This window comes from Pagrus major, chromosome 14 (assembly GCF_040436345.1).
Source record: "Pagrus major chromosome 14, Pma_NU_1.0".
NCBI classification, from domain to species: domain Eukaryota; kingdom Metazoa; phylum Chordata; class Actinopteri; order Spariformes; family Sparidae; genus Pagrus; species Pagrus major.
The window spans coordinates 21,487,773-21,499,187 of record NC_133228.1 but is presented as its reverse complement, the minus strand read 5'-3'; the positions used below and the strand labels follow the sequence as shown (position 1 = coordinate 21,499,187).

The window sequence follows — 11,415 nt, the reverse complement described above, 5'->3', positions numbered from 1 at the left end:
CTTCCTTTTCCAGCAGCGCCTGCGATCATGGCGGACGTGGTTGCGGAGCAGGCGGCAGACCAGAAGCCAGTGTTGAACGGGGAGGTGGAGGACAGGGACGAGGCCGACCCGGTGGAGGAGACCGCCAAGAAGAAGAAGAAAAAGAAGAAGAAGAACAAGGCGGCAGCGACAGGTGAGCCCGGCCTGCTCAGCGTCTTGCTAACAGGCTAACAGAGCTAATGTTACTTATTAGAGCAGCGGCTAAGCTAGCGACAGTTAGCCGCGACGGACTCGGAAGTCGAGGAGGTGCCTTCAAAATAAAGGCGTGCGAGTGTTTTTACTGCATCGATGATTAAGTAGAAAATGAAAATAGTGTTATTCTAATGGATGTTTTTCAAGGTGCATTTCATCCAGTCAAGTCTAATCCAAATAATGAATAAAAAATTAAATAATAAATATCCAAATGTGTCAATATGTTGAAGTATGTTGTCAAATAAATGCCTAATATCAGGAAATCAAACATTAAATAACAGCAATCACATTAAAAATGTACATTAAGTATACGTAAATTATTAATTAATTGATATTTAAGTTGGTCAGATTGTCAGTGTCTCACTCTGGTGGCCATATTTTGCATTTTTTTAACGATATTGTAAATATTTTATCAAAACCTACAGTTGGAGAAATATGTGGAAGACTAAAACTGCCCAAATTAAAAAAAATAAAATAAACCATTGTCTCAATAAATAACAGTGTCAATAAATGCACACAAGTAATAGTAAAGAGTATAAGTAAGAATCAATTAAGTTTATAAAATGGAACATTAATATTCCCGTTTTAATGCGCTGCTTTAATTAATATATTTTTATATTATTCTTATATTTATTTCATCATTCAAAGTGTGTCATGGGGTCAGGCTTTCTCCTCGTGGTTGATCTCAATCAGATTGCAAGTCTCGACAACTGCTGGCTCAGCGCTCGACGTTTATTTTGAAAGTCTTGCCGGACGTGTGTTGCAGGAACACGTGTGGCTTGACGCTGATCCTCATTAGCCATGCGGGTCGAGGGACGGTGTTGCTGTCAGGGCCTCGTGAAACACACCGGGCTGTAGTCAGACCCTCGTCCAGGAGCACTGACAACTCAACACAATCGATACGATCATTGATTTATTGGTCGTTTAGAGAGAAAACAGCAGAATGTGGTGATCGATCTGCTCCCTTCAGTAACTGTTTGCAGACTGCTGCTGAGCCTCAGCCAAGTTTTCCTGTTTCGTAATTCCCCCCCTATGTCAGAGTTATTATGTAAGGGAGAAGATTTTTAATAGATCAACCACATCAAAACATCATGAGTGCTTTTATCCACCTTTTATCTGATTTTATTACATTAAAATTAGAGATATTTTGCTTCATAACTCCCAGAACAAACCACAGGAATATTTAAAATAGTGATAACAATGTGTCCTGTTGATTTAATTTATGTAAATCTGTTATTGTATTACCTGAAAACAAACCTGTTGTGGCAAAAGGAAGTAAAATGCCATTAAATGAGGGCTGCACCCTTCAAGAGATCCCCAAGTGGGTTGATGTAACATGTGTTTTTGTGCAGAATCGTCATTTAAAGGCCATTGCAGTGACACGATCTGGCATCGAAAAACAATCGGCGTCTCGACAACTAATTACATGAGCTCTGCTTTCTGTAAATGACTCAACTGGGTTTTGCTGCTCTTGAAAAGCAACTCGTTTTAAAGCCTTTCTACGTCCGTAATGGTTAGTTAGCGTGGCTGCCACTTAGAGTAAACAGTAATTATTGAACAGCCGTCAAACATTAGAGGGATCCTCCACGATACATTCAGTGTTTTCCGCCCCAAAACTGAAACAATTAACAACTCATTTTTTTCAACTTTTGTTCCTCTAACCCACAGATTATTTATTTTTTGTGGTTTCCAAGCCACACCTGTGATCACATCCATGCAAAAGAGCCTCTGTAGCACGTGTTAACAGCTGTATTAATCATTAAATACTTGAAAAATTATTCAAGAATTCATTTGAAACGTATAAAAATTACACTAAAGCAGGCCACAAAATTGAAAGCAAAGAAAGCGATCCATTTTCCACCATGTTACATTCCTTCACACTGGCTGTCAATCAGGGTCTATGATGTGTCGCGCTCTAATAATTCCCACCAGCTGACCGTTGCATGAACGGGGAAGTACTTCGGTTCCTTCGAAGGTTGTTAAAGGATTTATAGGAGTATAGAGTATTAAGTATTGACCAATAATTACCCGTAAGAGACATTTGATCCCGTTCCTCACATTGTTTAATCACCAAATCATATTTTAAATTCAGCTGAAATGTGTGGAGCAGCATCGCAGACACAACAGGTCAGATGTTGTTAACATCATGAATGCTCAAATAGAAAGACGTGACATTTAAGTGCAAACGATGTCAATATTTCGTTAATAATCAGTTTAACTCACTAGTGTTTCTGGTCAAAGCTAGCGAGTGTAGTTATGTTTAATCGGCTGGTCGACTAATCGTGCACCTCCCTGACTGTTTCCCCTTTCAGTTACATTTACAGGCGGCTGTCTTAGTTTTCAGAGCCGCTTCAGCATAAATTAGTTCCAGTATAAAGATTTTAAATTGGTACTCGGTGTTGGTAGATAAATGAGGTTTTGTAATCTGTATCCGGAGGGAGAAAGTTGGGTCTGTGCAGCTCAGAGTTTTTAATATCTTTTTCTTTCTACGTTCCTAGAAGTAGTTTTCAATCGTTCACTCTTAGCTGCTATAAAACACATTTAAGAGAGCTGCGTTAAAGGACGATGCCAGTATAAGAACGAACGTTTGTGTCTTTCGTTCTGCCACTTTTTCTTTTCCCACATCGGCCTCTACATCCCGCTGCTTGTGCTGATGCAGCACTTTTTTGACTGCTCGCGGTTGACAGCTTGTTGGACTGTGTATGTGCTCCTGTTGTTGATGATCCTCTCGCTGCTGCAGGCGCTGAGGCGGAGGCTGATGGAGTGGCCGACGTGACCAAACAGCTGGAGAAGCAGGCGATAGAAGACAAAGAGAAGGAGGAGGACGGCGAGGAAGGTGATTAGTCGTAACACCCCATGTTGCACATTAGCACACGTAAACATTATACCTGGTAGCTGGTGTTACAGCAGTATCTTCACCTGCACAGATGGAGATGACGGAGAAAACTCGGCAGGGAAAAAGAAGAAGAAGAAAAAGAAGAAGAAAGGACGTAAGTTGGCCGCGGTTTGATTTGTGAGTGCTGCAGAAAAAAAGAGTAAAGCTCTGATTCATTCTGCATCGCTGTGAAGAAAATCCCTGACTGTGTAATAATTGAAAAGAAGAGCACTCGCTGTAAGACACCAGTTAGTCAGTCTGACGGGCCGATTTCTCTTCCTTTCTTCCAGCCAAATCTCAGACTGATCCCCCGTCTGTGCCCATCTGTGAGTTATACCCGAGCGGTACTTTCCCCATCGGACAGGAGTGTGAATACCCCCCCTCACAGGACGGGTAAGAAGCGCTCACGCCTACACCTCGATCAGTGTTCGGGCAGCTAGTTTTATAAATGGGTCATTAATCCTATTGGAAGTAAAAGTGATGCGGGTTCTGCTGGTGTTGCTCCTCGACTCTGGAGGCCCAGTCAGTGATCAGCCTTGAGATGAAGTGGATTTTTCTACACTGCATTGCACAAACACAATATCTTATCTAGTATATTTGTCTGGTTTGTAATCAGAAATAAAAGAAAGTAGTCATTTTTTCCCAGTGGGTTTGATAACGTTTCTTTCTTTTGTCTTTCTTTTCCTCTTTATTTCTCCCTTAAAGGACCGTGTAACTTCTGACTGAAAATGTGCTACATAATACCGTAACAGTCAGAGGAGTATTAGTATTTTCAGGTCATGTAAGAAGTCTGAAATTGTCAGTTGATAGTTTTCTGTTTCAGAGCACTTAAATGTTCACACATTGAGTTAAAATATTACGCAACACTTTTGTTTTTCCTCCCATTTTTTTTTGCACATTTTAGTTTGGCCTTTATTGCGCAATAATGTTTACTTAACATCTTGACATGCCAAATGACAAGCTGTAAGGTGGGTGGATTAGCGTGGCAAAACAAGAAGTGTTCATGGATTTTAACAAAGAAATAGAGATATAAGGCTTTTAAAGGCACAGAAAACGTCAGATCTTTTATTTTGAACTCTTGAAACATGAGAGCAAAAACAAAAGTGTTCAGTGTGGATAGTTTGTTGTTTGCATGTGTTTATATATAGCATTAAAGGGAGCCCAAAATCTTAAATTCAGTCTTTATCTTCTCACCCTCATGCTGATAGACAGTCAGGTGAAGTTTCGTAGTCAACAAAACATTTCTGGAGCTTCACAGCGAAACATTGTCGTAGCATTCTCTTAAACAACTGAAGTAGATGGAGACAAAGACATAAAAAAGGCTCCATACAGCTCGGTCGGCATAATCTAAGTTTCCAGAATCCCTGAGATCATAAATTGATTTGGAAAAGGCTCATCAAATTCAATGTATGCTAACGCTTTAAGCTTTAGCTACTGTGAAGATTTCAGCTTAATAAAGGGTGTAAATAGCGTCTTTTCAATTCAATTTGGGATCTTTTGGCTTCTGGACACTTGGATTCCTCTGGATGAGCTGTATGGAGCCATTTTGTGTTTTATTAGGTTGTTGAGGAGAATGCTGCAACGCTGCTTTGTTGTGACGTATGCTTCTGTGTAGATTAACTCACTTGGTGTGGTCAGGTGATAGAGGCCAAACGATGAGTCATGTTGTAAAACCAGTCACTGCCTGCGGGGGTAACATGTTTACCCTCACCACTGACTCTCCAGAACTATCAGCATTATAATCTATAATTGCTCCAGCTCGAATAAAACATTGTCTCCTCTTGAGGCCGGCTATAAAAAATGTGTGTCCTCCTTCTTCTCTCACCAGTCGCAGCGCGGCGTGGCGTACGACCCACGAGGAGAAGCGGGTGATGGATAAAGCCAACGAGGAGGTGTGGAACGACTTCAGACAGGCGGCCGAGGCCCACAGACAGGTCCGCCAGCACGTCCGCGGCTTCATGAAACCCGGACTGACCATGATTGAAATCTGGTGAGGCTGCCTCTATCACAGCGATCCATCTCATCAGTATTGTTATTAACACGCATATGTGACTGAGCTGAAATGGAGAGCAGCAGGCCGGAGCTCTAAAAGCAACAGGAAGTTAATTATTGTGTTATGGAGAGCAGAAATGGCTGCAACACTTCTTAGAAATACAAACGGATTTACACAATGAAACCAACAATAGCATTGAGCAACAGAAACAACGCGTGCTCGGGGTAGAACAGAAATGTCGATAAATCTACTTAGAAATAATGGGGAAAAAGACGTTTCTTTTAACATCAGAACTTGCCTGAGAATCATCTGAATTTAAAGTTTTCTTCAGTTTCTAAATAATCCAGTGATGATTGTCTGTACATCCATGTTAACACTGCACACAGGAGCTGCCAATAGTTAATTCGGCTTATTTTAAATGGTGCTAATTTGAAAAAAATGGCTTAAAAATGTTGTATCCCAGATCTAATTCACTGCTGCACTCTAAGCTTATTTCCTCTGTCAAGTGGTGTTTTAAATCCTCTCATTTCATCTCCCCAGTGAGCGGTTGGAGGACTGTTCTCGTAAGCTGATCAAGGAGAACGGGCTGAACGCCGGCCTGGCCTTCCCCACTGGCTGCTCCCTGAACCATTGTGCTGCCCACTACACTCCCAACGCCGGAGACACCACCGTCCTGCAGTACGACGACGTCTGCAAGATCGACTTCGGCACGCACATTAACGGTACCCAATAAATTAAGTGCTGCTTCAACTGCATTTTGTGCTGATGGTTAAAAGATTGTAGCCATAATGGGCGTTCAGAGTAGCTGCCTGTAAAGATTTACATTACAGGCAGCTAAGAGTTTACGTTCATTACCGCGCAAAATGAAAATCAATTGTCTGGTGGGTCGTTAATCACACTGAACAACTTGAGCTGGTAATCATTTTTCCATCTACGTCAACTGAAAGATGCTCTTCTCTCTGCCTGATGTCTGTTTGCAGGGCGAATCATTGACTGTGCCTTCACTGTCACGTTTAATCCAAAGTATGACAAGCTGCTGGAGGCCGTGAGAGACGCCACCAATACTGGAATCAAAGTATGATGAACACACACACGCCTCGCTCGGATGCGTTTCATCTGTACGCTGCCTGCAGCTCCTGACTTCCTGTTTCTTTGTTGCAGAACGCCGGCATTGATGTGCGTCTGTGTGACGTTGGAGAGGCGATTCAAGAAGTGATGGAGTCGTACGAGGTCGAGCTCGATGGCAAAACATACCAAGGTAGGTTTTTCTTACTACAACCTGCACATTAGAGATATCCTGCTTAAGGTTTTTTGGTCTCAATGAGGGCTGCAAGTACCAAATATTTTTATTGTTGATTAATCTGTTGATTATTTCCTTGATTAATCGATTAGTTGTTTGAAAATCGTGAAAAAAAAGTCGATCAGTGTTTCCCAATGTCATATCAAACGTCTTGTTAAATGTAGTAATAACTTGTCTTCATCTTGTTCCCTGAACATCTCTGAGATTGTTTTTCTTCTGTTGCAGTGAAGCCGATCCGAAACCTGAACGGCCACTCGATCGGTCAGTACAGAATACACGCTGGTAAGACCGTGCCCATCGTCAAAGGAGGAGAAGCTACGAGAATGGAGGTGAATAATACGGCTCAGAGTTTCACATTTTCAACAATTCTTAATAATAATCTCTGTGAGAGGATAATGTAGATATATGTGAAAGTTTTTAGACTTCCTGTTATTGATTGTGTGTTTTCTTTTCCCCCTGCAGGAGGGAGAGGTTTACGCCATCGAGACGTTTGGCAGCACAGGTAAAGGTGTGGTCCACGACGACATGGAGTGCTCTCACTATATGAAAAACTTTGACGTCGGCCACGTCCCCATCAGGTAAGAGCTGGTCCGTCTTCATGATGTAACACTGTACACTTTATATTAGTATGTTCAGCCTGGGGCCTTTATTGATTTCCCCTGATCATCTCATGGTGTTAAATAACTGACGTTTCCTTCCCTCCTTCCTCTCCAGGCTTCCCAGAGCGAAGCATCTGCTGAACGTCGTCAACGAGAACTTCGGCACGTTGGCGTTCTGCCGGCGCTGGCTGGACCGTCTGGGCGAGAGCAAGTACCTGATGGCCCTGAAGAACCTGTGCGACCTGGGCATTGTGGACCCCTACCCTCCGCTCTGCGACACCAAGGGCTGCTACACCGCTCAGTTTGAGCACACCATCCTGCTCAGGCCCACCTGCAAGGAGGTGGTGAGCCGGGGAGACGACTACTGACACCCCCAACCCCACCCACCCTTCAACAGCACCACACCCTCCCCCGTCACCACCACCACACAGCACCTCCAGACCCCGTTAGCAAGTCCTCCTTCAGCAGAAAAGAGCTTCTAAAACAGGACGTGGTCGTCTCAGAGCAGCTTTGAGGGATGCCAAATGCTACTGTATTCTACCCACAATGCACCACTCACAGCTTGCAAGGAACAAGGACTGGCTTTCTGAGTTTTGTATCATCAACCACAGCTTAAAAAGTAAACGAGCCAACACGTCTCTGTCGGAGGAAGCATTGTAGTTTCCTCCAGGACCTCATTTTACACATTAAAGAGTCAACTGTCACACAGTTAAACATTAATTTAAGTTGCCGCTGAATCTAGTGCACCCTCAGTATTCACAGAGACAGTGAGCGTGGGAAACCTCCCTCTATACCTCCCTTTTTCATTTTCAAAGTTTGTATGGCTCCACTCTGAGCCTCCAGTACTTTTAGTGCTCGAGTTAAATTAAGCACAAATGCTACTGATGGCTTTAAGACGTGGTTAGGCCACATGCATGGCCAGAAATCTCCGCAAACAGACAATTCCTAACATTTAAAGCTCGGGGTGCCGTTGTAAGAAACGCCATCTTCACACATACAGACACCGGTGCATCTGCAGCTGTATGTTTGGCTTCTGTCGCTACAGGAGGGAACTCTGCACTCTGGCCCCTCTAGTCATCCTTTTCTTTGATATTTGTAAAATATCTTTGAAATGGTTGCTGCCACTGTATGTTCCCGATTACAATGCTTCATTTTGAACTCCCTGAAAATGTTTTTGTAAGAAAAGAAAAGATGATTAAAATGATTTTGCTCAATGTGGGGCTGTCCTCCTCTGGTGTGTCTAATCAAAAGAAATCCAATCTCACAACAGTATATTGAGGTTTTTTGATAAACTGATTGATTAATCTGCTTTTTATTTTCTTAAAGACTTGTCTGGTGTTTAAACTGTCAGAACAGAGTGAAAAATGCTCAAAAAGGGGTTGCTAGTTTGACATTTTGGGAAGTACATGTATTTGCTTTCTTGCCACTAGTTTGAGATCAACAGCACTCATCATGTGGCTTCTAAAGTAGAGCTAGCAGTCGGGTTAGCCTGGGTTAGGCTAGTAAAACAACCAGAAATGTGGGAAATGGCTAGCAAACATGCTAACCTTGTGGCGGTAGTGGCAGTAAAATGCTTTCAGGCCAGCCCAACCAGAAAAAACATGTCAATCTAGGAGAAAAGTCAGTGTCCGCTCCTTGGACCTACAAGCCCCAGGGAAATAACATGTCTAGCTGAAGGTGTGTAGGGACTTTATGGTTTCAAGGAGTTCCCAAATAAATAGTTTCCTCACTAGAATGATGTGGAGCAGCCAAGAAAACACAACAGGGCCCAAACAGACCAGAGTTTCTGGCTGCAATCTAAAGGGACGAGGTTCTCAGTGAGTCAGGGACAGATCCAGAATGAGGGTCAGAGCCACCTGGGTGTCGTTCCCCACCTCTTTTAAGCCTTCACAAAAAGGGCGTCGTCACACCGTGATTGGCTGGGAGGGAAATGGCCCAAGCTGCTTCCACTCCTCAATCAGGAGTCAGTCTCCTCACCTGCACACAGGTGATCTGAATCAGCTGCAATCAGTCCAGAGGGATTTTTTTGAAAATCAGCCCAAAACAAAGAAAGACAGCAAGTCTCAAACAATTGGACTGCTACAGCCTGGTTCTGTCCAAAAACAGACAAGTTGTCAAAGTGAACAGTCACTGGTTCCAGCTTCTCAAATGTCAATATTTGCTGTTTACTTTAAAATAAGACTGTCTTTGAAATTTGTTGGCTGGACAAAATAAATCTGAGAATGAAAACTCGGTTAATTGAGAAAATTAGGAAGACTTGTTAATTTTTTAAATAGCTGCATTAGCTGTCAGTTGCTGCCCCTGTCTGAACTGAGTATGCGGTGAAACTACTCAGTAAAAAAGTACACAAAAGTCATACTCGAACATTAGAGTACGTGCTAATGTACTGTTGTATCAAAGTAACTTTCCTGGCAATACAAATACTTCAGTAGTCATCGAAAGTACAACTAAAAATAAATAATACATTAACATGTATACCGCATACTAGGAGTCAATAGATTTAGTTTATTTAGCCTTTTTCTGATTATCAGAATCTTCTTTTTTTTTACCTGATTGCCGATAAAATATTTTTTTAATTAAAGCTACTTCGGCTCTGAAGTAATCTGCAAAGTAACTTAAGTTATTAAATAAAGTAAAAACTACAATATTTCCAAGTGGAAGTAATTCTGATCACCAGAATCTGTTTGTTTTTTTATCTGATTGACCATAAAATACAATAATTTTAAATGCACTACTTTTGCTATCCGGAAAGTAACTAGTAACTGAAGTTATACATGTACATAATACATGCAGTGAAGTAAAGAGTACAGTATTTGCCTCCATGTGTAGCCTACTGGAGGTATAAGGTAAAAGAAAATGAAAATACTCAAGTACAAGTACCTAAAAGTTGTACATCAGTACAGTACTGGGTAAATGTACTTAGTTACTTTCCATAACAAAAACTACTAGCTACCTTTGTTTTTAGCAACGATAACTTCTATTGTAACTCCTAAAAGTATGATTTCAGCAGCTTCCTGTACAAAATGAGAAAATAAAAGCACGACACCAGCATCTTTTGTAGAAAAATGAAAAAATATTCTCATTTATTGAGGTAATTTTCTCTAGAAAAAATTGAGGTAACAATTTGCATAGTATAACTTCCATAAATTTACACACACACACACACACACACACACGCACACACACACACACATCCATGGAGTTGTAACCAAAATGCCAACAAACAATGTGTCACATCTGACGGTGGAGAAAAAAAACAAAAAACACATGAAGTTTCCCCTCTGATGGAGAAACCAGAGGGAACATGGTTGAGGTGGAGAATATCCTTTTTCTTTTGTACAGTTTTCTCCAGTATGGAGATAAATATCACAATCTGTAGACACTGCAGAGATCCTGTTACATCTGGACAACACGGTGAATAAAACACAGCATGTACACACACAGTACACACCTCGTTAATGATGGGACAACAGTGAGATATCTCACGTCTGCTGGTGGTGTTGAAACAATCAGCGTTTGTATAAAACTTTTAAAAACAGCCAGTGGCCTCTTTTTTCTAAAAAACCTCTGAGAAGGATTGTATAAAAATACATTCATAATCTAAATGCTGGTCTGGATGGGACTGCAGATGTGCAGACGCCACTTTGCTGATGTGATATGAGCTATAAAAATATATCTGCTGTCTGAACACAAGGGCACTTCTCTAGTTTACTAGCGTCTGTCTGGCTGTGGATGGTTCAGGCTCTGAAGACAATTACATTCTGGAGCACAGAGGTGGCAGCATTTAGCCAAAAAGACATCCCTTTGGAAACTGTTCCTCCCTCCTCTCGGTGAAAGAGGGAGGAAAAAATAAAAAACATCCAGCAAATGTTGAACCGTTTTGGAAATGCTGAGAGGTTTTTCCATACACTTCCCCCCAAGGCTTTGGCTTGAGGTCTGCCATTTTTTTTTTTTCTCTGACAGACCCAGGAGTACTTTCAGGGTGAAAAATAAACTTCCCGCCCTGCTTGTGTACGGATCAACCGAGTAAAAAACAACGCTGACAAACCTATTCTGTAGAAATTAGTGCATTTCTGGCAGGAAAGGTGGCAAAAATACAGCCGTGTTGTTAACATCTATCAAGACTTTACCTGTCTAGAACACAGGGAGGCCATTTTCTACTGAGTGAACGACGTGTTTACAACTCTACATCCAGTTCTGTGACGACTATCTAAAGTGACTGAGAAACATTTCAGCTGATTTTTTAAACAAACAAACAGCATTTACAATCAACGAGCCACCAAACGCAGGCAGGCAGACATGTGAATACACCTGTACGACCTGTAGAGGACACGGCCGGAGTCTGTTGGCTGCTACTGAGACACATCTTGGCTTGATACTCTCTTCTTTATAAAATACGACTATACACAAGTCACAA

The 11,415-nt window shown here is 41.8% G+C and overlaps 1 protein-coding gene across 1 annotated transcript; it reads left to right on the top strand.

Moving 5' to 3' along the window:
* On the top strand, nt 1–8,212 carry LOC141008209 (methionine aminopeptidase 2-like). Its single transcript, XM_073480457.1, has 11 exons — nt 1–172; nt 2,972–3,067; nt 3,159–3,221; nt 3,397–3,499; nt 4,935–5,096; nt 5,640–5,821; nt 6,080–6,174; nt 6,261–6,357; nt 6,625–6,728; nt 6,862–6,977; nt 7,114–8,212. The coding sequence occupies exons 1-11, from the start codon at nt 28–30 to the stop codon at nt 7,364–7,366; spliced, it is 1,416 nt and encodes a 471-aa protein (XP_073336558.1). The 5' UTR covers nt 1–27; the 3' UTR covers nt 7,367–8,212.
* Nucleotides 8,213–11,415: the final 3,203 nt, after the last annotated feature.